The sequence below is a fragment of the Thamnophis sirtalis genome, unplaced genomic scaffold (genome assembly GCF_051295495.1).
Source record: "Thamnophis sirtalis isolate CommonGarterSnake01/CBP01778 unplaced genomic scaffold, rThaSir2_p1.2 scaffold_8, whole genome shotgun sequence".
Taxonomy (NCBI): domain Eukaryota; kingdom Metazoa; phylum Chordata; class Lepidosauria; order Squamata; family Natricidae; genus Thamnophis; species Thamnophis sirtalis.
In genome coordinates, this window is record NW_028261388.1 from 32,572,748 (window position 1) to 32,600,305 (window position 27,558).

The 27,558-nt window shown below is 35.1% G+C and overlaps 1 protein-coding gene across 1 annotated transcript in view; it reads left to right on the forward strand.

The window, feature by feature from the left end:
* The window catches only part of ZPLD1 (zona pellucida like domain containing 1), a 48,068-nt gene that overhangs the window by 12,647 nt on the left and 7,863 nt on the right, over positions 1 to 27,558 (forward strand). Inside the window, exons 2-5 of the mRNA XM_014055540.2 lie at positions 12,158 to 12,378; positions 15,399 to 15,580; positions 16,250 to 16,322; positions 26,814 to 26,911. Of these exons, the coding sequence (XP_013911015.1) occupies positions 12,158 to 12,378; positions 15,399 to 15,580; positions 16,250 to 16,322; positions 26,814 to 26,911 (574 nt within the window). The remainder of the gene's footprint in view (positions 1 to 12,157; positions 12,379 to 15,398; positions 15,581 to 16,249; positions 16,323 to 26,813; positions 26,912 to 27,558) is intronic.

Sequence of the window (27,558 nt, forward strand, 5' to 3'; positions counted from 1 at the left end):
CATACATTCATGAGTCACCACTAATATTAAACTATCTTTTAATTCAGTAAGTAACACAATAATTACTTTTTGGAATATTTCAGCAGCTGACAGACATTTCAATACTGAAGTACAGCAAAATAATAATAATAGGTCTATAACACAATTGTAAATCACATGGATATCCAGTTTTATAATAATGTAACAAGCATTAAGAGCAGATTTGAAGAAGAATTTAGCAGCAAATGGATCAGGAATGATGTCATCCACTGTAAGAGTAATGTACCTGTTACACTTGATATCTCTGTTGAGAAATCTTATATGCATCAGATTCAAATTTTATCTGATTGTTTCGGTGTAGGTGACTATTATTGAAAATACCAGTAGAATAGAGTAAGCTACTTGGTCATTGTTATGGTCTTCAAAACATCATGATTCTCTTTTCACACATTGTCAGAGACAAAGTGGAATATGTCGGTGTGGCAAACTAGTTGGATGAATGGTTGCATTCTTTTTCAATTTCAAGTGACAATTTTATCCTGAAATGTGAAAATACTCTGGAAAATTCTAAGGAATAGGTTAAGAGTATGTTAATTTCATATGATATAGTTGTTGTTATTGATACAGTGGTGATTTGTGAAGAGGCATGATTTCACTCTGAGATATAATTGTTGCTATATCAGAGTCAAGCATTATGTTTATTTTGAACCTCTTTTTCCAAATATGATGCCATAGTAAACAATTATGAATTGGGGAATGTTGCAAAACAAAACTCAGACAATAGATGACGCAATATCATCTGGACATTTCATCTGAAGTACTGTTTGTGTCATAGCCCTGTCGGAGCCTGGGTCTGAGGACAAGATGGACCTAGGGCCAATGGAGGAAGGTGGTGTTGGCCTCTCTGAACTTGGAGGAATCACTGGAGGAGCAGGATGAGGCAGTCCTGGGTCCCTCAGGCCTAGAAGGGATTGCCAGCAAAGGAGAGAAGGTGCAGGATGACCAAGGGAGGGGGAGAAGAGTGCAGGCAGCAGAGCAGAGGAGCATTGGAGCTCCAGCAATGAGCAATTACCTCCTCTCTGATTCCCAAGCATGGAGAATGGAGAGGAGGTGGGATCGGCGCAGGGTGACTTGACAACTTGGGAGGAGAGCATTCCTCACCTCTTTACAAGGCTCACCTGGGGAGTGAGATTTAAAGAGGGACGATTGTCGGGAACAAGTGCTGCCTTTTTCACATGCTGTTACTGATGCCTGGATACTTTGCTTGCCTTACCCTGCTTGCCTGGCCTGACTATCTGCAAATTCACAGTGACATAGGTCTGCTCTCAGAACTGTGCTGGAGTAATAACAGCCAGGAACTGTCGATGGGGGTGCATTTTTAAAGCTTTGGAGGACTTTGGGGGGGAAATTGGAGTAATAGAGGGAAGTTAAACCTTTGTTCAGGCTGTGTTGCTTCCATGTCCAGCTCTGGGTTATCACAGTAAGTTTATTTGCTCTTGACATTGTGGAAAACATATGAAGTGACTAGGGATGAGCAATTTAACTTCTCATAGGTATTGCAAGTAGTACTACCATTGCCAGAGTAATATACCTCTATTGGATATTGTACCAAATCTCTTGGGATATTTTACTGGATAGAGCTGTATGTAGAATCTTGCTGAGTGGTAACGAGGTGAGCACAAAATGTACCTTTTAATCGTAGCAAAAGGTTATCCATTTATTATTTTCACTTTTATTTCATGGTTTATATCTGTAAAAGCACATAACAGGTTAATTGATGCAAATATGTATGATAATCACCCAGACTTTCCCTTTCATTGCATGCAAATCTAAATTATAGTGTTTAAAAGATATATTGCAGGAAAACATATATTACTGAGTATTAAGTAAGCAAGTACAAGCCTATCTTTTTAATAATCTGCAGTCCCTCGGTATAAGGCAGAATTTTAAAAATCTGAAAAATTTGAGTGGCTAAGGCCAAAGTCTCCAGGAAAGTTATGTGTGACTTGGTGCTGACAGCGGTGAATTATGAGAGAAGGTGTTTTCTCAGTATTGTGTAGTGGTCTGCAGTAGGCAAGAACAGACCAGCATAGATACAACAGCATTTGTTGACCCAAACTGGAACTGTGGAACAACTGGCAAATTGTTGTAATTTATACTCTAAGTCCACAGGGCCTTAATCAATTATAATACTTGAAAGAGCCTGCCCAAATAAGTTTCCCTCCAAAACAGTTGGAGTTGACAGATAGGGTCATCTAAAGGTTAGTTTCACTTTAGCAGGGCTTAACACAACTATATATCTTTAATACATGACACTCAGCATCTTTTAAATATGTAGAGGTTGACACCTTTTCAAAAAAAAATCATTGCTAGATCCAGCTATACTGGATAAACCTTTGTCCATTTTCCAAAATTTTCTTCCTAGGGAAGATTGTAGAGAAGGTGGTTGAACAACAGGTTTAGAGAACCAGGAAAAAGCAGATTATTTGGATATCTTTCAGCCAAGAAAGTAAATTTAACAGTACTGGTTGCCCTTTTGGTTAATCTCTAGTGGAGCAAGATAGAGCCAGTATGTCCCTACCTTGATGTCTCAGTGGTTCAGAACCATCAGTAATTGTTTACTTTTGGATTGATTTCAGACTTTGGGATTAGGTGTTGATTCTTCTTCTTCTGGGTGCTGTTATTGTTGATTGTGGGAGAAAGGTTTCATACCCAGTCCTTGCTTTATGGTATTCCACAGGTTTTGGTACTTTCTAAGCTCTTGCTTAACATCTCCATGAAGCTGCTGTGTGTTGTCATATGACAGCACAGCATGACATACCAAAGGACAAAGGATAAAGTTTATAGACTTTGATACAATGTTCCCATAAATCCCAGACCAGAAGGAGAATCATGTAAGGAGAATTCTTATGTACCTTATGTACCTGTCAGTTTCTGCAGATATTCATGATTTTTGGTTTCTAGGGTCCTCTCTCTGGTCAGGTTCACTTCTGTAAGCATATGTCCCCTAAAAGTTGTTTAGGCTAACAGGGAAGATTACAAAGAGCATTGCATTTATTGGGAAACAAGATATATCTTTGATTTGGATTCAAATCAAATCTTCTGTTAAATGCAAGACAAGCAGCTAAAATAGGTTTTGCAAAGCAGCAGTTAACCTTACTATAGAGGCTATAGTGAGCTATTAACACTTAGTAATGAAACCAACAACAATAGAGTTGTTTCAGTCACAGAAAAAAAGTGAATTGTAACAAGAGTGAAATGGAAAAAAGAAGATGAAAAAGCAACAAACAGAATCTTGCTGAAGACTGGAGAAAAGTTTGAATTTTGATAAACAAAGGATCTTTTACTTTTTCACCTTCTACTAGTGCTAAAATCTCGTGTTCAATTTTTTCTCCACTATGGAAGAAAATTGATTGGTTTAATATCCTTGTTATTACAAGGGCACATAAATGGATAGAAGTAACTGTCAACCATTGATTGATAATTCTAATGGCAGGAATAATAGCACGATACAGCACGAGGATTTTATTCTGAATGAGACAGAATAAAAGCAGGAGAAAATAAAACTCACTGGCAGGCAAAAAAAAAAGATTTTGATGGACAAAAAAGGAACAAGAGCCTGAATGTAAAATAGCAGTTTTCCTTGCATGTGTATTCATGTAGTACTTGATAACTTTAATGGCAGGTGGCTATTCTTGGAAATAAAAGAAATTATGAAAGTATCTTGCAAAAATCTGCAGTATATTATATTCCCAAAAAAATTAGTTTACAAATATCATAGAAACATACAGTGTGTACACACACACACACACACACACACACATGTTGTTGTATTTGTGCTGATAAATAAATAAAGGCACAAATACAACAAAATGTAACAAAAAGGCAACAGTAAAAATATTGGGTTTCTGCCTGGATGGTCTCTTGTGACGAGCTGAAGGACAGAGAATGGAAGTAGTGATCTTCCTCCCATATTTGGACATACCGGGGGTTGTAAAAAAATCTAAAATATATATATATATATAGCCAAACTATATAAATCTAGCCAAATTTCTCGCCAAACAACTACAGCCCTATGCAGATTCCATCACCTCACATGTAAAAAACTCTTTCCACTTCATAGAGATCATAAAGAAACAAAACTTACAGCCCAGTGACCTACTCGTGAGCTTTGATGTCGTATCATTCTTCACCCAAGTGCCAATCAAAGAAGCCTTGACAGCTATCCAAAACAAATACAACCCCCCCCAAACACATCCTTGATCTGACCAACCACTGCCTATCTAACACATACTTTATAATGGACAAAAATACAAACAGATAGAAGGAGCACCCATTGGATCACCCCTCTCACCTGTCATTACCAACCTCTACATGGAAAACTTTGAAACCCAAGCTCTAGAAAAATCTGATCACAAACCCAAACTCTGGCTCAGATATGTAGACGACACTTTCATAATCTGGCCACATGGGAAAGAACAACTGGACAACTTCCTTACACACCTCAACAGCCTACACCCCAAAATACAGTTCACCATGGAAACAGAAGTAAACAACCAACTTCCCTTCCTGGACGTCTTAGTCTACAGGAAATCTAATGGCTCCCTAGGACACACCATCTACCAGAAGAAAACACACACTAACCGCTATCTGCACGCACTCTCACACCACCACCCAGCCCAGATCAACTCCGTAGCCAAGACACTCATCTCCAGAACAAAACGCCTAGCTGACGAACAACACCTAAAAACCGAACTACACACTCTCACTAACGTACTGACATCCAATGGATTCCAAAGAAATAAGATCACCAACCTAATCCAAAAAGAAACCCCCACTAAAGTCCAGGACAGAGAACAAGAAAACGGAAAAGCCCTCCTCCCATACATAAAAGGCACCACAGACAGAATCAGCAAAATCCTCCGCAAACACAACATCAAGACAGCATTCTGCACAGACCGAAAAATATCCACCATCCTAAGAAACCCCAAAGACAAAACTGAGTTAGAAAATCAAGGAGTATATGAAATCCCATGCACCACCTGCACCACCACATACGTCGGACAAACCAACAGAAGAATAAGTGCACGCATTGAAGAACACAAAAACGCAATCAGAAAAGAGGAACCAACTTCTTCCCTGGTCCAACACCTTAAAGCCACAGGACATAAAATTGATTTTAATAAGACTAGAACTATCGCCAAGGATGAACATTTCAACAACCGAATAATCAGAGAAGCAATTGAAATAGAAAAACGCCCACACAGCATGAACAGGCGGGACGATACCTCCCGCCTGCCAGCCTTTTGGAAGCCTGCCCTTATTGATAAACGAGTCCCGAACATGATGAATGACACCAGGCCCACACTCACAAGAGCCACACAGAATATCACCACCAAACATCCACAAAGAAAACAGACAAAAACACAAACTGATGAGGAGGCACAACCCAGAACCAGAAGCCAGACTGCAAATGCACAATTAGCCTCTTTAAAACCCCTCCTACCCTTACATGAAACACAACCCCCCAAACAATCAGAACAGAACACACCTCCACCCAATCAGGACACAGCCAAGCCCCCAGTTCAAACCCCCACTGGCAGTTAAAAGGAAGAAACAGCCGAGATCTCACATTACTCCTGGAAACACCAACCCTGAAGTAGCCTGAAGATGACGAATGAGACTTTGTCGAAACGTTGCCAAGACATCGCCAATTCTACGTGGGAGAAAACCCGAATAACTAGAGACCTACATATATATATATATATATATATATATATATATATATATATATATATATATATATATGTGTGTGTGTGTGTGTGTGTGTGTGTGTGTGTGTGTGTGTGTGTGTGTGTGTGTGTGTGTGTGTGTACGCACGCGTGTCTCTCTCTCTCTGTGTATGTCTGTGTGTGTGTGTGTGTGTGTGTGTGTGGTGTATGTATGTATATATAGCAATAGCAATAGCAGTAGACTTATATACCGCTTCATAGGCCTTTCAGGCCTCTCTAAGCGGTTTACAGAGAGTCAGCATATTGCCCCCAACAATCTGGGTCCTCATTTTACCCACCTCGGAAGGATGGAAGGCTGAGTCAACCCTGAGCCGGTGAGATTTGAACCGCTGACCTGCTGATCTAGCAGTAGCCTGCAGTGCTGCATTTAACCACTGCGCCACCTTGACTCTGTTGTTCACGGCAGTTAGCAGATCTTGTCAAAGATCTTGTCAAAGTTTACTCTGCAGATTCTTTAGATTAAAGAAAAACAAAATACAAAAATGGAAACTGCCTTTGTAGACTTTCTTGCTGTGGCTGGGCCTGGAGAGCTATCTGGTGTGATTCCTAAGGTTATGGGATTATCATCTTTGGATCAGTAGTGGCTTAGCCACTGAGAACCAACCCAGCAAATACCATCACAAATGATGAGAAGACATCAACAAATTCCACATTGGGCCGGTCATCGCCTGGGTCAACAAGGACTGCATTAGATGCCATGGCTCCTGTACATCTGTCAAAAAATGGGCCACAGGGCTTAGTTGCTACTGGCAGGGAACCAGTACATGCAACTGCAAACCGACTGGAACCAAAATGCAAAAACTTGGACAACCGATGAAAATTGAGAAATCCTCAAATATTACTACCAGGCAGAACCAAAAGCCATGCGATTTCAAAAAAGAATGATGCAACTGTAGAAGGAACAACCCCTGGAAAGTGACGTAATCAAACAAATATTAATGAATCAAAGACGCTTCATCATCCGTAATAAAGTTTTCACAGATGTGGAAATACAACATCTAGAAATATTGGCTAAAAAGAAAACAACAAGTGATGATGAACAAGCTGAAGAAACTGCTCCAACACCTGAACAAACTGACCAGCCAGTAGAAGAAACCAATATACAGAATGAAGATCCTCCTGTACAACAACTTGAAAGTGTAGAGCTAAGTGATCTAGCAAAAATGCTGAAAGAAAAAATTGAAAACCACATTAAAGAAAATGTAGAAAGAACAAAACTACCTACCATTCGTGAAGTGCATAGCAAACAAGTGAAAGATCTGCTAACTGTCGTGAACAACATTTTAATTTCCATCCCATCCACCAGACTATATGAAACCAACCAATTAATGTATAGCACAGCCACCATTATAAAATGCCCCCCCCCAAAAAAAAACCACTGGAACGCCAAAGTAAAAACTTTTGACTTGAAAATAAAATAAAATAAAACTAAAAGGGGATGCTAGCAATCTGAAATACAGTACTTGAAAGAAGGAAAAATAAAGACCAAAAAGCTGAAAAATAGTTTACACAAAAAAATACAATTTGGAGGAAAAAACAATAATGGAAATCATGGAAGAACTAAAACAACATGTAATAGCAACAGCCAAGAAAATTGAAAGATATGAAAGACGAATAAAACAATATTGTCAAAATGTCCAGTTCAGAAGAAACCGACACCTCTTCTACCAGTCCCTTGATGAAAATTGAGTCCAAACTAATGTTCACCCATGTAAAGAAAAAACTTTGAACTTTTGGAAAGAACTGTGGGAAAACCCAGTGGAACACAACAAAATTGCTTCCTGGATCAAAGATATTCAACAACAAAAAACATGAAACAAAATGGAAAATATTGTAATAAAAACTGATATGGTGGCAAAAGAAATAAAGAAGGTCAAGAACTGAAGTGCATCTGGCCTGGATGAACTGCATGGATACTGGCTAAAACACCTGACCAGCCTCCATCATCGCATGGCCACTCAATTTGATCAAATACTTCAAAATGCAACAAGCAAAGAATGGTTAGCAGCTGGTCAAGCATACTTGATAATGAAAGATCCTGAAAAGGGCACAGAACCAAGCAACAATCACCCAATTACTTGTCTACCAACAACGCTCAAATTTTTTATAAGGATACTGGCAAATTCAGCATTCAATCATGTGATGGAAAACAGTTTGTATCCAGTAGATCAAAAAGGAAAGTATAAAAAATCAAGAGGAATAAAAGATGAGCTGCTCATTGACAAAATGGTACTAAAAGATGCAAAATGAAGAAAAACAAATTTAAATATGACATGGATTGATTACAAGAAGGCATTTGACTCATTACGGTTCTAATAGCAAATGGAAAGAACATTGGTGAAGTCAACATCAGATGAGGAATCTTCCAGGGGGACTCACTTTCACCACTACTGTTCAACATCACATTAATTCCACTGACAATAATTCTACAAAACACAAAACTCGGATACCAAATTTCAAACCAACATGATAAGATAAACCATCTACTATACATGACTTAAAATGTATGCAAAAAGCCCCACTGAACTTAAATCAATACTCAATACAGTTCAACTGTTCAGCAGTGACATAAAAATGAACTTTGGACTTGAAAAATATGCTATAATCCATGCAGCATGGAAAAATAGAAAAAAAATAGAAGGAATAGAACTGGGAAATGGAAGCATAGTGAAAGCATTAGCAAAGGATGACGGTTACAAATGCCTAGGTATATTGGAAGCAGATAACATCTTGAATGGAAAAGTCAAAGAGTCAATGCAAAAGGAATACGTCAGGAGGGTCCGCAAAATATTAAAATGAAAGCTGACTGTTGGAAACATAATTAAAGCAATTAATACATGGGCAGTTCCAGTGATGCACTATTCATCTGGAAACATCAACTGGACTTTGGCTGAATTGGATAACGCACAAACATTTGAATATGTACCACCTTTTACATCCACAAAGTGACATCGACAGATTGTACCTGCCAAGAAAAACAAGTGGCAGAGGGCTATTGCAAATCCATCAAACTGTAGAAGAAGAAAAATGAAGTTTGCATGATTATGTGAACCAAAGTATAGAAAAATTGCTGTAGGCTGTGAAAATGGAGAACAGTATAAAAACAACAGAAACAGCTGGATGACAGATTAAATAGATGGAAAACCAAACCTTTACATGGACAGCACTTGAAAAACATTGAAGGAAAATGTGATGCCAACTTGACATGGACATGGCTTAAGATGGGCACCATCAAGAAAGAAATGGAAGGTTTAATACTGGTGGCTCAAGAACAAGCACTACAAACTAATGCCATGTAAGCAAAGATACAAAAATCCACTGACAATCCAAACTGCCGACTTTGCAACAAGAAGTCGAAACTGTTTCACATGTAATATGTGAATGCAATAAAACTGCACAAACTGAGTACAAAGCTAGACATGATTGAGTTGCTAAATTAATCCACTGGTCATTATGTAAAATATACAACTTACCTGCATCCAAAAAGTCATGGGAGTACAAAGTGGAAAAAGTTACCAAAAATGAGAAGGTGAAGATTTTGTGGGACTTTCGAATAAAGATGGATCCTCATTTGGAACACAACACGTCAGATATCACAGTTGTAGAGGGCAGAAGTTTATTGATATCACTGTACCAGGAGATGCCAGAGTCGAAGAAAAAGAACTAGAAAAAAATCATGAAATACTGCAACCTGGCCATCGAAACTACATGGCTATTGATGAAATATGTAACAGTGATACCCATTGTCATCAGGGCACTTGGTACCATGTCCAAGAATTTTACAAAACACATAAAGAAATTGCAGCTTCCTTCAATAACACCAGCAGAACTGCAAAAAACTGTGCTGCTAGGAACATCTTATATTTTAAGAAGATACTTGGTTGATACTTAGGACACTGGTAGCAACTCATATCAACCATTAGCACCACTCACTGATATTTGTGACTTGGCTGGATGATTTAGAGGCTGTTAAGCTATTGTTTTCAACTCTTTTCTTTCTCTGAGTAGGAAATGAAGAACAACAGTTTATGGTATACATTCACTAAAGATAGCCAAGTAAAGTAGCCATGATTAATATTTTCTAATGATTTTATTACACATGTAATTTTCATCTCAACAAAACAAAGCAGGTGCAGCTGTTTTGATCTTCTGCAATATAAGCTATGAATGAGTCCTGAAACAATTGAATTGAACCAGTTTAGCCTCCTACCTCCCATAATGATCTTAAATCACATAATGCCAAAAACCATTTGAATAAATTCTCATAGGTATAATGTATTACTTTTTTGAGTAACTCAAATTTTTATTATTCACTGTAAACAGAGAAGGAAAACACAATACATCATGTCATAGATATATTGATTAGCAATATATGATAAATGAGAGAAAAACCCTGCTTGATCAACTTGCAGCCAGCCAATTGCTCTCTGCATGTGGAAGAAATCCTGGAGACATGTATAGCATTTAGTAAGATTGTGAAAAAGTTTCATACAGAACATTACAACTATTCTATCTATTAAACAACTGTATTTCAAATTCAAACCCTTCCAGAAAAGCTATACAAACATGCTCAAAATAAGGAGGAACTGTTTCAAACTTGGAAGTATTTTGAATTCTAAAGATTTACACAATCTAGAACATAGAAACTGCTTGTTTCTATGATTATTGCCCAACACTGGATATGTTATACATACCTATATGCTCACCTGCAACTATTAAAATAATGTCCTAAATAAATATGGCTATGATAAAGAATAAAATATGGAGTTTCAATATGTGTGAATTAAGCTGATGACGCTCATTTATTTTGATTAGATTTTATAATCATTCAATTAGAATAGTGTTGGAAGGAACCTTAGAGGTCTTCTAGTCCAATTCCCTGCTTAATCAGGACACCTATATCATTTCAGACAACTGACTTAAAAACCTCCAGTAATTGTTAGAACAATTGTTCAAGTTTCTTCTTAATTCCATATTGCTTCTCTCCTTGATTAGTTGCCATCCATTGTTTCTTGAGTTCTGATGCTTTGGAAAATAAATTGACTCCCTCTTCTTTGTCACAGCTCCTCAAATACTGGAATACTGCTATCATGTCACCCCTAGTCCTTCTTTTCTCTCGACTACCCATACCCAGTTCCTGCAACTGTTCTTAATATGTTTTAGTCTCCAGGCCTTTAATCATCCTACTTGTTCTTCTCTGCACTTTTTCCAAAGTATCAACATCTGAATGCAGTATTCCAGGTGTAGTCTTACTAAGAATATTTATAAAGCAGTACTAATACTTTATGTGATTTCTATTCCATACCTCTGCTGGTTCTATCCCTTTATGCAACCAAGGATTGTATTAGCTTTTTTGGCTGCTGCCACAGACTTCTTGCTTACATTTAAGTGATTATCCACTAGGATTCCAAGGTCCCTCTCACAGTTACTGTTTTTGAGCCAAGTTTCCCCTAATCTGTACTTGTACCTTTGCTTTTTCATTCCTAAGTGTAAAATCTTGCTTTTCTCCACATTAAATTCATGTTGTTGGATAAGGCCCATTGTTCAATATATATTTTTTGAATCCTGAGCTTGTTTTCTGTGGTATTGGCTATTCCTGCTAGCTTAGGGTTATCTGCAAATTTAATGAGTTCCTCTTCTATTCCCTCATCCAAGTCATCTAATGTTTCATAATACAGCAGATACATTTGTTATTGTGCTAAAATGTTATTAGAAAACTTTCTGCTATCTCAGCCTCCTTGATTGTGTTTACTAAAATTGCAACCTGTAATTTTTTTTATAACTACTATTTACCAAAAATAATAGTAGTACTATGAATCATTATTTATCTGACTGTATGTTATAAAGCTGCTTTATCAATTATTGCTTTCATTTTTGTGTATACAAATGTTTTGGTGCTTTAAAACTGAAATCTGGTATTTTATTCTAATTATTTATTACTAATTTATGTTTGTCTCTGGTTACATTAAATGATTGCTATTTGGTATGGCTATTTAATGGTTTATTATCTGCAAAATACAAATGATACCAATATAGTGTTCTGTTGAAACTTTTGGGGATATTTGGGGCTTGTTTTCTAAGTATGCTGAGGGGAAACTGATGGGATGTGCAATGAAAAGAAGACTCTGCTTATTCCCAACATTCAAGGAAGTGCATGAAGGTAAATCACATTAAAGTCATGTTATTAAGTGTAGTATTCTCAGTTATGGCACAATCTTATGGAATTCATTGGTAAGAGATCTCCGTTTGTTATTATTGTTATTATTTTTAGTTTGCTTCTTATGTTGTCTGTGTTTTAAAATTGATTTGAAATTAGGCTTATTTCCTAATGTAACATTCAAAAATATAATTCAATATAATCTGAATAGTTCCCTTTTTTATTGTAGCAGAACAAGATATCAACGTCTACTGTGGAGTTCAGGCAATTTCTATGAAGATTAATTTTTGCACTGTCCTGTTTTCTGGTTACTCTGAAACTGATTTAGCACTAAATGGGAAACACGGGGACTCTCACTGCAGGGGATTTATAAACAACAACACATTTCCAGCAGTGGTAATTTTCATAATCAATCTCAGCACTTTGGAATCTTGTGGAAGTTCTTTAATGGTAAGACAAGAATCTTTGGAAGCTCCATACAATTGTTAGGTGCTATTAGGCACCTAAAATTGTGTGAAATGAGGGCATGACATACAAATATGAATGCTTTTAATTTAAAGATCAATAATGTTCTGATTGGTGATAGATTGCCTCATTCATTTCAAAGAAGTGTTTATTCTTTTGTGCCCTTGGTTCTAATATTATGGAATGCAATCATGATTTCTCCAATTTCAATTTATGAAACAAAACAATAATAACAGACAACTCTTATTGGAATGGAAGCATGAAAAATGGAAAATGTCATCTATTAATCGCTCTGTTGCCTTCAAAACCTATCTTATACCATTTTAATAAACAGTTTATATTTGATTTGTATATTAAATTTAGATTCCTACACTTCTAGTCTGCTAGTAAGAAAGAAATTTTCTGGGCAATTAATGTTCTCAACTCCATAATAAGGAGTACATAAGTAAGACCTATGATTTAGATTTAAATGTTTAGACTCTTCCAAGAAGATTCTCTCTCTCTCTTCCTCTCTCTCCCCCACTCCTCCTTTCTTTCTTCCTTCCTTTCTTCCTTCCTTTTTCATTATGACATATAAGATCATTGCAATGAAGCTTTTATTTGTATGTAATAATAAACTATATATTCATCCCTGTCCTATCATGATATATTTTGTCAGTAGTGCCTAATAATATACTAGTCAACATTATTTGGAAGTGTGAGAGGGCATTCACAGTGATTGCTATTGTTATTAGAAGTATGTAGATGAGAAATGAGTGGGGAAATTGAATTGGAAATGCACTAGAACTTTGGAGGTAAATCTGACCAGAAGAGGAATGGAAGTGGAACAACTCCCATGTTATGCAAAATCAGCAGGATGATTTGCCAGAACTGAAAAATGCAAGAACTGAGTTGCAACACAGCTGTATGGTACAGAAGTGACTGCAATAGCAATAGCAGTAGCAATAGCAGTAGACTTATATACCGCTTCATAGGCCTTTCAGGCCTCTCTAAGCGGTTTACAGAGAGTCAGCATACTGCCCCCAACAATCTGGGTCCTCATTTTACCCACCTCGGAAGGATGGAAGGCTGAGTCAACCCTGAGCCGGTGAGATTTGAACCGCTGACCTGCTGATCTAGCAGTAGCCTGCAGTGCTGCATTTAACCACTGTGCCACCTTGGCTCTTAGACTGATACAAGAAGTTAGTGGAAAAGAAATTCCTGCATTCACCCAGAGAATTCTGACAGCTGCTATTGGAAGAATGGTGAATACTAAGAAAGAAGACAAGTATTGCTTTAGCAGGAAGAGATAAATGATTGAATAGTAACCACCCTCAGATTAATTTAGGAAAAGAGACGAAAAAGAGTCTAAAATAATAAATGCCTCAGAGTTAAGCTTTCTTTGATCACAACCAACCAGCCAAAAACAAAAAGTGTAAGATGTTAATCAGAGAAAAAAAGAAGAGATGAAAAACTTACTGTTTGGGTTGGGTCATTGACCAGTAGAGAGAGAGATTCAAGATTAAAAAAAAGTCTAACTATAGGAAATTAAGATTTAAATAAATAGTAAAGTAATATCCAGAGTGTTTTGTATATAATTAAAATGCATTTTTAGTAAATCCTATGTTCTACTTGGTTGCCACTAATTTACATAGGAGGGCTTATAGAAATTTCTTTCCCTTATCTCCTTCCTCCACATCCCCAGGCAAGGCTTGACATCACTCTAAACTGTTTTTCAAAATTAAAATGTTCTTGTGAGGACAATTAATGACTTCGGAAAAAGATTTTTTTACACAAAAATGCTGCAGGAAAAAGTGGAACACATTACTTGTCTTTTGATTTACCATCATTCACAGCTGTTGTTGGGGAAATAAGGAAATAGACTTTGCTTGAGATGCTTTTTTCTTGAAGCTGGTAAAATAAGAGGAGGTTTAGACACAGATAAAGAAATCATAGTGATAATCTTATCCCATAGCAAACTCAATTTTAATCCAAACATACATATCTTGTCTGTTGTACTTTCAGAAATAGGTTAACCACTCATAGTGGTAAAGAATGACTATGATAAAATTGACTGGCAATGATAAAGTCTCTCTTTACTATTTCAATTGGCATGGGATGGGTGGAGTAGGATAGTAGACACAAATAATTCTTACAGAATGGAGAGGATTTTAATTCAAGATAGGCTTACCTGAAATATTCTTAAATGTTGTGAGTTGGACCAAATGCATGAATTTGGAAATGATATTGTCTTGCAACATGGCCATACTATTCTCTCTTTTTCCTCTTCCTCTAAATACAAACATTGCAAGTTTAATTGCTTAGCACTCTTGTCAGTTTTGAACTTGCAAGTCACAGTAAAAATGTCAGTATGTAGCATATTTTTTGGAGTATAAGGTACACCTTAGTTTTTGGGGAGGAAAATAGGGGGAAAAAATCTGCCTACCAGGTATCCATCTGGCTACCATCCTTAGTCTGGTCAGCTTCAGCATATAAATTGCTTGTTGCTTGTTTTGAGTGTGCACACTTTTTATTCTCTGGACTATGTATTTCAAGTAAGGCTACACTGAATTAACAATTATTGACAATTGCCTCATTTGGGCTGTTGATTGAAGGGAGGAATCACCAACTATTTTTATTCAAACATTTCTGATGTTGCTTACCTTCTACCAAAAGGCCAAATATGTCCCAATGTTTTCAAGGGGAACTTCACAAAAATGTTTGCGATCAACAGACTTTGATTAATCCAAGATTCTGTATCAAAACATAACATTCTGCCAGTTTGTCTGAAGTGGTTACCTGTAGGTCCATTTCTTTCCCTCATGATTGTAAAGAAAAGCAATAGGGTTGGTTGGATAAGTCACCCAAAAACTATTTAAGGGGTACTGCACTGTTGAGTCAGTCATTCAGATGAGAAAATAAAGATGGTTTTAAGTACTAAAATCCCATCTGTATCATTTTATAGATTCTTCTCTACTATAAGCTTTACCTCTCTGTAATTTCAATTTTCTTGCTTATCCTAATAGGTAACCTCAGTTCCTGGTATCAATGTATATGGCAATGCATCCACAGTCCAAATAGGTAATATTTCAGGATATATAGATACCCCAGATCCACCAACAATTATCAGCTATTTACCAGGACTTCTGTATAAATTTAGCTGTAGTTATCCTTTGGAATACCTAGTCAACAATACACAACTTGCTTCGTAAGTATGAATATTAGATTTATTTTTAAAGAAATGACTACTGTTTTGTAATCAAAAGTTACTATGATTGCTCCATTTTTATTATGAAACTATTCAGGTTTTAGAGAAGGGGAATTGGTTGTGTTCTGTAAGCATAATACATTCTCAGCACAAGACAGATGTATGAATGTTGGCCCTTTCCATACATAAAATTGTTATCACTCATAAAGAAGGGAAAAAAGAAAGAAGACAAGGAGAAAAACAGTACTAAAAGAATGTGATTCTCAGAATTTAGTGTACCATTGTATTTGAGCTAGGTTTACTGTTTCGCAATAAAATTTGCTTCCAAAATATTTATTAATCACAAAGTAGATATTTAGATGCTTCACTGCAAGTAACTGAACTGAAAACAATTGTTCAACTGATTTACCTCAGATACAATTGGTTTTCACACAACAAAATTTTAATATATGGCTCAGAAATAAATGCTACTCTATAAATTACTGGATTACTATTTTGTATTCATTCCCTAATTTTTTTTTATGAATGCATTGCTCTTTCTGTGAGGAAGATAAGTAGTTGCAAATTTTGATAAATAAAATAAAAATTAGCGTATATGTCTTGTTTTAATAAGAAAGAGAATTGAATATGTGACCTATTAAATAGTTTCGCTTTATAATCTATTCATAGGTCATCAGCTGCAATTTCTGTAAGAGAGAACAATGGTACATTTATAAGCACTTTGAATTTGCTCCTTTACAATGTAAGTAGAAACAAATGGCCTAAATATATTTGTTCTGTTATACAAATATTCTAGACATCTTTTTGCTATTTATTTGTTTATTTTAAAAAGTCTTTAAACTTGCATGAAAGTTCTTTCATCAGGGATAAAAGGAAACATATCTGGTTTAATGAAACCTGAATGTCCTTAACATCCGAAAGCCATTTACAAACTATTTTTTAAGGTGGTTAAGAGAGGAAGTATCAAAACCGAGTGTACCTTTGAAGATGCCAGACCTTGATAGACAAGATGATTTTCCCTCAGTTTGCCAAGCAAGAGACCAGTGTCTTTTGATGTCCTCATGGGAAACATGTAGATGGGGCTCTTTGGAACAATCCTGGGTCCTTTCTTGCTCTAGAAAAGAATCCCTAAGAGCTTATCTGTTCAATGGCTTGTATTTTGGTTATGATTCTTGGCTCTGGATTCTGCCGATCCATCTTTGGTACACTGTTGTTTCCCTGGAAGTCCAAATTTAGAGAATAGGTTTTTATCATCTCTTTTCAGAATTAAAAAGTGCTGTCATATTCTTTTTCTTTTTCCAAAGTAAAACTGGCTGGACCACCTTTTAAGCTTTTTTCATACAATTAGTTTCCTAGCAGTGAATCATTGCTTTTGGACCTTTTAAAATGAAACTAATTATTAAAATTAGCATAGCTGCTAGAATTTTACTTTGATCAAATTAGAATAAACTGAAACTCACTCATCATCATAATTTGAAAATGAAACGTGATAAAATTGCTTCTGCCTCTTGTGTCACACTGAGTGCCATAGTCAGTTTATAACCAATGAATATCCCATGTTCTTTTGCCCAAGTATTGCTACCAACCAAAGTGTTATCCTACACTGGAACATCTGAGTTTTATCTGGTAAGGTACCAATATTGGATCTGTCTCTGATAAATTTCATTTGGAGTAGAATAATATCTCAAACATATCTCAAACAAGATTATTTTGAATTTTACTTCTGTCATTTTGTATATTAGTTATGCTGTCAAAATTTGATAGATCTGAAAATTTTATAAACATTTTCTTCATAAGTTTAACCAAGACATTAATAAACTTTTGGACCAGTACAGAGCCTAAGATTGTACTTCTGGTATTGAACTTGATCCAATTTAATATAAAAACTCTTTGTGATTTTCAAGCCAAGTATGTATCCAAAATCATGCCATCCAATCTACATTTAATTAGTTTGCTAATCAGGACGTCATAGCACACTTTGTCAAATTCTCAGTAAAGTAAAAATATTTTATTACTACACTTTATTAAGGAAATCTGTTATATGAAAAGATGGAGAGAAAGTCAGTCTGGCAATAAAAGTTAGACAACTGCACATTGTTACCACATCAGTGATTGCCATCTTGTTTTTGAAATGCTTACCGATTTACCACTTTATGATCTTCTTCTGCATTCTCTGCAATTTCTTTAAAATACATTTGAAAATTCTAGTTTTTTCTGTGTCCTGGAATGCAATTGGAGTGTCCTCAGATGAAATTCATTCAAAGTATACAGAAATTCTATGTCCCTGTCTATCAGGCTCAGTCTTCAAGGCATGCCCTTTGCTCTTCACAAGTTCACTGTTTAACACATATATTCTTGACGAAGAAGATTATAAAAAAACAAGAGATGAATTGTTTGTTCTCCTGATCTTTTATTGCTCCTCAGTACTTTGCATTCTTCATTCAGTCCCTATTTTCTAGTTATTTCCATTTATTCTAAACATATACAGTATAAGGAAGCCCTTATTCAGTCCTTAGCATCTGCTAGCATCAGTTTATTCTAAGCTCTGACTTGCTTAACATATTTTCTACAGTTCTGGGCTTTGTGTTTACACTTTTTAAAAATGATCTGGCTTTCTTTCCATCTTATAATCTTAATTATAATTATAATATGGAATCATAGTATTGTGTCTTATGTTCTGTTCAAATTTTAACTTAAAAAACCCCAAGATGACAAAACAGTCACATGGATAGAAAAAAACATATTGAAAACATAGGTGAGGATTATAATCTGGATAATGTTGTTGAACGACAGCAACAATCATCATCATCATCATCATCATCATCATCATCATCATCATCATCATCATTCTAATTTTGTTTTCAGTTTACAATGGAAGTGTTCTGATTAATCAGCACTAAGATTGGCCCATCTGGCACCGGGCAACAGTAGTTCAACTGATTCAGTTATTCAGCCTGGATGTAGATTCCACAAGGGTTCCACTAGCGGCTTCAGAAATCATACATCCATTGTAAAAGAAGGCATTTATCTGATATCCCAACCATGCTTAGGTAATGGCCTGTTTTAAAAAATATATAGCCATAAGTACTGATAAAGCAAATAATTACAGTTTTTTAAATTTGGGGAAGCAACTTGTGTCATTTCAGAACTTTAACTCTTAGTTGTGAGGGATTCTGGGACTTGTACTTTTTCATCATCAGGAATTTAAAAAAACATTTACCCCTAATATAAATCAATGTTAATTTTATTCTCTTTACTTGGTTTTGTGGCAGGGCATTAAGATAGTTAATATTTTATATTGTTCTTAACGACAGATAATGCTTTCTATTTATTAGCACGATAATTAAATTTGAATATATGTAATTGAAAATGCTTGTATTAAATAAATAGGGACATTGAGTGGGACATGTGAAAATTTAACTGATTTTTATTTATAAGGCCAACATAATCTTCCAAATCTTATTTTGTGTTGATTAGATTTTTTCTTTATCCATTCAAATATATAATTTAAAAAAATCATCTTTCCATTGCTCAGCTGGCATTTTACTAAATTACAATTACATTTTCAAGATTATTATTCATCTCATCATGAACCTAGAGTATAATTCATGCAGTTGATTTAAAAGTCTGCGCTTTAGATTTCGAATATAACAAATGAGCTACAACTATCATAATGGAATAATAGTAACTGTAGTTAAACAAATGTCTTGTTTTGCTTTCTAGTGACATGCAGTTCTACAGACCACATCAAAAGATGTTAGATTAAAACTAGTGTATGTACACAATTAGAGAGAAAGGAGCAAATTTCTGAAAACTTTGAAAAGAAGGAATATTATATTGTGCTGAAAGGATCGAAATAAATATGGCTTAGTTTCATTAAAATTCATGCTACTAATAGTAGCCAGTACTATTTTGCCAATAGTACTAATTTTTGGTTGTATACACTGACCTTGTAAATAAGAACCAATTGGGCATAGTAGTTAAGTGCTGTTATAGAAATCAGGATCTTTTGAGTTTTATGCGTAGAAACTGCCTGGTAGACTTTGGACCAGTCACTGTCTCTCAGCCCAATCCAACTCAGAGGGTTTTAGTGGTAGAGAAAACAGGAGGAGAAAACAGTATTAAGCATATTCATCCCATCACCTTTATAAATATAATAAAGGTGAGATAACACTAATATAAAAATAAAATAAATAAAATCCTCTGTACAAGATGTACCCTTCCCCACGGCAGGTTGCTCTCTCCCAGTAATGTGTAACAACCTTCTCTTCTTATGATAAAGCATTTTGTTGAATAGCTTTCTGATGCAAAGAGGTGTGCAAATTATTCATCCTTTTAGAACAGCTGAGCTGCTAAACTCTAAGATGGTAACATCTATTAGATATTGTTCTAACTATAATCAGTTTTTCCCTTAAAAACAAAGAACTTAACAGAATTGTTTTAGAGCATGTAATTGATGAGTATCATGTATCAGTTTATTTTTCCAGCTGACTCACACCACAAAATATTAGAGAATCACGTTTCTCACCTGTCTAACTCAAAAATTAACACACTCACCTCCATGTATGAAAAGAATAATAGCACACCACTCCATGTATGAAAAGAATAATAGCACATGTTAAGCCATGTACACTACTTTAAAAATATAAAGGCTAACTTCATTCTGAATGGTACATTTCTATTTATAGTTTAAGCATGATATCAAAAATTTAGGAAATGGGTTAAATAGGTGTAGGTCAATCTCATGTTCATCATGGTGGCATCAAGTGACTATTGGGATTTCCCCCCTCTTTGCTAAACCGGGTGTGGGAGTGACCAGTATGTGATGCAACCGGTCCCCAGGCTGGGAGTTTAAGAGCTCTGGGGCAGAAGATTACTATTCTGGTTTGTATAATTTCTTTTGGATTTTTAAAAATAATCTAGCTTTTTTTATTTATATATTGGTTTACATTCTCTCATACTGTAGTCTAGCATGAGAAAAACATAAAAGAACAGAGGGTCTTTTAGTATTGAATATAGCTGATAACCCAGTGTTCCCTGGGTATTTATTTATAGGGGGAAAATGTCCGGGCCAAATGTAATTTCTAATCTTGCATTTTCTCCCTTACCAGAGGGAGAGCCCTTATGGAGTACTGTGAAGCTGTTACCATGGCAACTCCAATGTGCTGTACAGTAGAAGCCATTTTAAGGCACAGCAGGTTGTATCTTAATAGAATATCCGCCCCCAAGGGGCGTTAGGGGTTACTTACCCCCACAGTATTTTTTTCTAGAGAGTAAGTCATCCGTGTACCAAATTTGGTTAAAATTGCTTGAGGCATTCCAGAGTTGGAACACACACACAAACACACACACACACAAACATACACACAGCCATTTATTATAATTTAAAGCTTCAAAACAGATAAACTGTTTTGTCAAAGAGGGGCATCAAATTTGACAAAAATTAGTATATGCATTTTGAACCTTCAGAATTAGATAGTATTAATAAAGGGACTTATAGCATTACTCTGAGATAAAAAATTGAAAATAGTCTATATGGTAGGAGTGAGTTGTGCCAAATTTTAAATAGGTAGTTGAGAGATTTTAAATAAAATGAAAGGATGTTGATAAGAAATTAGTCTGTGTATTGATGAATGTTTTGGAAATAATGGTTATAGGACTGCAGCAGAAATGCTAGCCCAGATAAATCCATTTTGGAACCATTTAGCGCTAGAGATCAAGGTGACAGGAAACTTGTTAAGGAAACAGTAATATTTCTCCACTCCCCAAGTCATAGTGAATGGGGGAAGGACAGTTATCAGTAGCTGTCTTATTCTAAGGCTCAGTACAGATGCATTGTTCACTGAATCCAATATCATTCCCTCCTCATTTGCTTTCTGCAGCAAAGTGTCATTCCATTTTGAGCATACTTCTTTGTGTTGTCATCTTTGGGACATCCCTAATAAATAGATCATGATAGTGATATGATCTTTGGAAGGACACAAATTGGAGCACAGTAGATTCAGACCAATTTGCCCTGTTGGTGTGTTTGTTTATTCATTATCCCAAACTGACTGATGATCAGAGGTATAGTAACTATAATGTAGCTCCATAAGCAATAATCTATCTGACGCACTCTGAAAAAGAATGTGTAGCACTTCGGGGCACTCTTTTATACTCAACTTTCACATACTGGAATGAAATATCTGTAAGGAAAGTAAAGATCATTATATTGCATTATGCAGTGCTCTCCCCTGCAAAACTGTGGTTACAGTTTCTTGCAGATCTGCCTTGTTTCATATTGAAAGGTTAGGAATAAAGAGCCAGATTTGGAAGGACAGCTTCTTTTTATTTTCCTAAAGGAAATAAATGCTGATAGTATGTTAAAAGTACCTGAAATTTGTCAAAGCTGATACTGGGCATTCAATTTGTGGATTATATTTGCAAAACAAAATTCACATTCTGCTTAAGTAGAAGGTGGCAACATTGGATTAATTCCTTTTGTGGTGTTGGTGCTCCTAATGAATTCATACATATGTATAAATCTACTATTGGATTTATTAGGATTACTTGGTGAACAAGGGATGCTTTTGAGAAATGATTGTGTTGGGGTCAAGATATTACTCTACGAGGAGCATAATTAATTAAGCATGAATACAAAGGATACTAATTTCCATATATTAAAATGTAATATACTCTAGTGCTGTGCTGTGTTTGCTTAATGAATTAAGGTACAATTATCCACTATTGCCTCTGAGTGACTTAAATACTGCTAAGGTAGCGTTCATTCTCAGATTAATAAAACTAAAAGCTATTGGTATATTCACTTCATTATCCCTACTTTTTTTTTACTATGGTATCATGTAATAAATGCAAATACTCCTTTAAACGTACTTAGACATTTTCAAACATGACAATTTAATAAAAATATAAAAGGGAACATAGGAAATAAAACAGTTGGAAGAGTTGGAAGAGACATCATTACAAGGGGCTAAAAAGTCGGCAATTAGAATTCATGTCAGAATTCAGAAGAACAAGCTGCTTTGGGAAAGCACATGACTTAAAATATAATTTGATCCATATCTTTTATATCAATGTCCTAAAAATATGGCTTAGTAAATTTATAGGTAATTCAGGCCAAGTGCTCTGCAAGCTGCTACTCTTTCTCATGCGCGCGCACACACACACACACACACACACACACAGACACACACACAGACACACACACACACACAGACACACACACAGACACACAGACACACACACACACACACACACACACACACACACACACACACACACACACACACACACACACACACATATATATATATATATATATATATATATATATATATATATATATATATATATATATATATATACACTTAAAGTCACAATGGACTCTGTCTGGATGGACTCTTGTGACGAGCCTAATGACAGAGAGTGGAAGTGTGACCTTCCTCCCACACTTGGGCATACCAGGGGTTGTGACTTTAAGTATATACCTCCCACCCTGGCTGGCTGATAAAAGGAGTCGTTCTCTGTAGCTCAAATGGTTAACTCCCTGCCTGGGAGGCAATAGAGCACAGGTTCGATTCCCAAAAACTTGGGTATGGCTAGCTGATGAGAGCTAAATAGCTTGAAATAGATCTATACTAGTCTCCCTTTATTTATTTATCAGCATAAATAATATATATATATATATATATATATATATATATATATACTTAAAGTCACAATAGAGCACAGGTTCGAATCCCAGTAAGGATATGGCTAGCTGATGAGAGCTAAATAGCTTGAAATAGATCTATACTAGTCTTCCTTTATTTATTTATCAGCACAAATAATAACATATATATATATATATATATATATATATATATATATATATATATATATATATATATATATATATATATATATATATATATATATATATATATATATATATATATATATATATATATATATATATATATATATATACACACACAGCATTCGTATATAACCTTGGAATTTTTCTAGTAGTAAAATAAAGTTACATGGATTTGATGCCCCACTAAGCGAGAAGGGATTTCATTCAAAGCAGGAACTCCAGATTTGGAACAGATGTTTTCACCATTTAATTGGATATTAAAACTTGGCATCTACTGATTTTGTTAGCCTTGTATGATCTAAAGGCATTTTTATTTTTAGGAGTTTTAAACCAATTAAACTAAAATATACCCTCATGCAATAAAGTTCATGAAATAATAAAACTACAATGTTTATCATTGCAATAATACTTAACAAGGAAGAAAAGAAAAACTGACAACCCTCTGCTAAATTATGCTATAACCATATATTTTTTATCATAGTCCTCTTCTTTTATTCCTTTGCTGGGAGAAAACTCTGTAGCAACTATTGGCTTTCAGCAATCCATTATGGCCGTGATGGTGAATCTATAGCACGCGTGCCTGAAGTGGCACGTGGAGCCATGTCACCTGGCATGTGGGGCATTGCTTGCTCCTCTTCTGGGTTTCTGGCATGCATGCATGTGTGATGGCCTTCAGTTGGCCTTCAGTGCTGGAAACTGGAAGAACTGGTATGTCAGCCAGCACGTGCATGCGCACCAGAAACCGGAAGACTAGCTGGCTGGCACATATGCACATGCTGGAAACAGGAAGTTCACTTTTTGGCACGCGCATGCCCCTTGGGCAGGTCCTGTTCTGGGTTGTGGGCCCAACGAACACACATGCATGTGCTCTCTCCTTGGGCACTCAGTGCTGAAAAGGTTCACCATCACTGCATTATGGCAAGCAGGCAGACATCTTTCCTTTCAGTTTCACAGGAGAAAACCCAAACCCTAGCCCTAAAATCCTCTGTTTTTAATTTTGATACATTAAAAGCCCGATATTCAGAATATTGTCAAAAATGTCTCTGTAACAGACAATGGTTGGTCCAACCATATATTAATAATGTTATTGATTTCACCACAATGTAATAACAGAACAAGTTGCAATCAATTCCTATTAAATATGATATAAAGAAACTACCACATTTTAATTAATTAATTTCACATTGCTTAAAGCATTTACCAAAATACATTGTTTTATGAAGGCAAAAACTTTTTAGAACTTTGTAAATTGTAAAGAACATATTACTAAATTTAGTTACAGTTTTTTACTGCAGAATTTTTAACTACTATAGAACTTCAAAAGCAAAAAAAAAAAGTATCGGATTCAAATATACAGAATAACAGTTTTTTAAGCTGGACAACTAAGAGATAATATCTATATCAAATTAATTAGTTAATACTGCAAATATTTTTTAAAAATTGCTACTTCAGAACTGAGCTTGTCCTTAATAATGTATCTGTATGATAACCTCAGTTTATTCCAAAATACAGATTTTGATGTTTTTTCTATCTGTGATGTTGCTATAATATAAGCATCTCGTGGGCAATGTATCAAAATTATATCTGTGTCCCAGTATTTTTCATCTATAGTATGTCTTGACATATTCAGTAATCCCACTAAAACAATATCTAATACAAAATTTAAATGGAGTCATATATAATTCTTAAATTGAGGCAGAATAATTCTGAAATGTATTATTCCAGTTAGTAACTAAAGATAGTATCTAGAAGGATAAGCATAACTTTTATGAAAGAATTGTAATGCATGTAATCAAATCAAGATATCCTTGCAGAAAAAATTAATTCACAGTTCTACTTTTATTTAAAATTCTGTGATAGAATGAATATGACAAGACATCTCAAACTGTAAATCAAAGCAATTGATTTAAGTATTTGTACCACATTTATATATTGAAAGGAATCCTAGAAGATTATCTAACTAAGCCATCTTTGATTTGAATTAGAATGGGGTAACATTAAATCTACTAGTTAAGGATTTCTAGAAATGATTACACAAAAATAAAGGTCATAGAGATGTTTTATATCAATATAACAGAACTATGTATTTGGGAATGGAGCCATGTCGCCTGGCATGTTGCAATTTTATGCACACTTATCTAGTAACAACCTATTAAATTTAATATGCCTTTGTTTTGTATAAGGTCAAACTGCATTATATGTATGATTGCTTATTTACTTTTTTAAAAAAATGAGATACTACCCAATCTTATTTAAAATTTCAATTCAACATCTAGTATTCAATTTAGCTTCTAGTATTACATTTAAAATGATCAAAACCAAGTATTAAATATGTAGTTGATAAGATGTAAAAATCTAAATTTGCTTTGTCTTGAATGCCAATGAGTTTCAGTACAATAGTTTCAACAGAATATATGGTTGTATATTCGCAAAAAGTAGGGATTATAAAAGTAAAGCTGTTTTTACTGTCTCAATATCTTTTTGATATTAAGGGAACTCTAGATAATTTTAAAAAAACACTGCTAAACTGAAGAGACAGATTATTTGTATGTTAATGCATTTTACAGCCTGATATATAGATTCAATGTAACACTTTTTAACCATTCACGTAGCATGATTAATATTTGATTTAGTTCCTTTACATACTGTCTGATACCATTTGTATTTTCTGAAGAACTTATCTTTAAAAATTCTGACATATGGTCCCTATAAACTACAATATTAAGTGCATTCATGCAAGTGCATTTGGTCATATTGAATTATGTCAGTGCACTGTTTCAGTTTTAGGTGGTGCCAAATACACCATGTAAATCAGTTGAAGCTAAAAGCTATTTGTTTGCAAAAGTTCCATTTATTTTAAAATGATTGTAACAAATGAGAAAATCATCATGGATCTGTGTCTTACGTGATGGGCCAGATTAAATTTTTTATTGCAAACATGGACCTACCAATCTGGGCTACAACTTTTCCCCTGAAAAATGCATGCAGAACCACTGTTTAAAGAAAGAAATATAAGATCAGTCTAGACTTCTTTTACTATTTTTCTCAATAGTCCCTTTAGAGTCATTTTGTTAGTGATTATGTTTGCTTTTAAGTGGATAAAAAGGTGTTGGGGGAGCAATTTTGAGGAAAACTGTATAAACAAATTATAAATTACACTTGGTTCAACATTATTTCCCCTTCCTAGGAGGAGAGAAATTCCTAGGACTTCCAGTGATATTTTAAAGTAGTGTGCACTAAACGTTCCTTGCCTTGCAGAGAACTATGAATTATCTTATTTATTTTCTATTAGAAAATATTACATTTTAGATTTCTGTAATTTCACTGTGACTTCTATGTTATGACATTGCTACAATATTTGCATTTATTATCTAGGACTCTACCTACAGCCAACAGCTGATTATACCTAACACAGGACTACCTTTAAAAACAAAAGTTTTTGCAGCTGTGAGAGCAACAAACCTGGATGGAAGGTACTGCCAATTATAATAATAAATTAGCTTTGCATTTAATGCATGAGTTGTGAACTTATGAAGTTGTTCACATGGGCTGAATTCACAAATTATGTCTAAAGAGCCTGATTATTGATTAAGTTGTTTTCTAAGTTGATCCAGCATTGCTGTTAAGGAGTCAGATTTTTTTATTTTATTTACCATATTTGTTGTACTTTGCTATTATGATTGGTCCTGGATTGAGTTACATAAAGAAAACCTAGATGGTCTAGGTTCATCCAACTGCTAAGCTACAAAACACAAACCAACCAACCAATCAACCAGCCACCAAACAAACAAACAAACTCCCAAGAACTCTCCAAAACAAGCAATGAAGAAATCTAACCAAGATTAAGAATATTCAAGATCATTAGGAAGACCAAAGCATCTGGTTGGTCTTTAGTTGAATGCTGTTTGAATAAAAGCATAATCACTGAATAAAAGCAGATCACTGGCTTAGCTCACCCAGAATAACTAACTCTAACTTACCAGGATATCAGGCAAAATTTATTTTCCATTATATGCTCTTCAATTCTTTAAATAAGAATTGACAGCTTTAACTACTTCAAATGTATAAAGAACTTGAGCACATAGTTTAGGCATATGACATATGACATTCAGAATGGAGC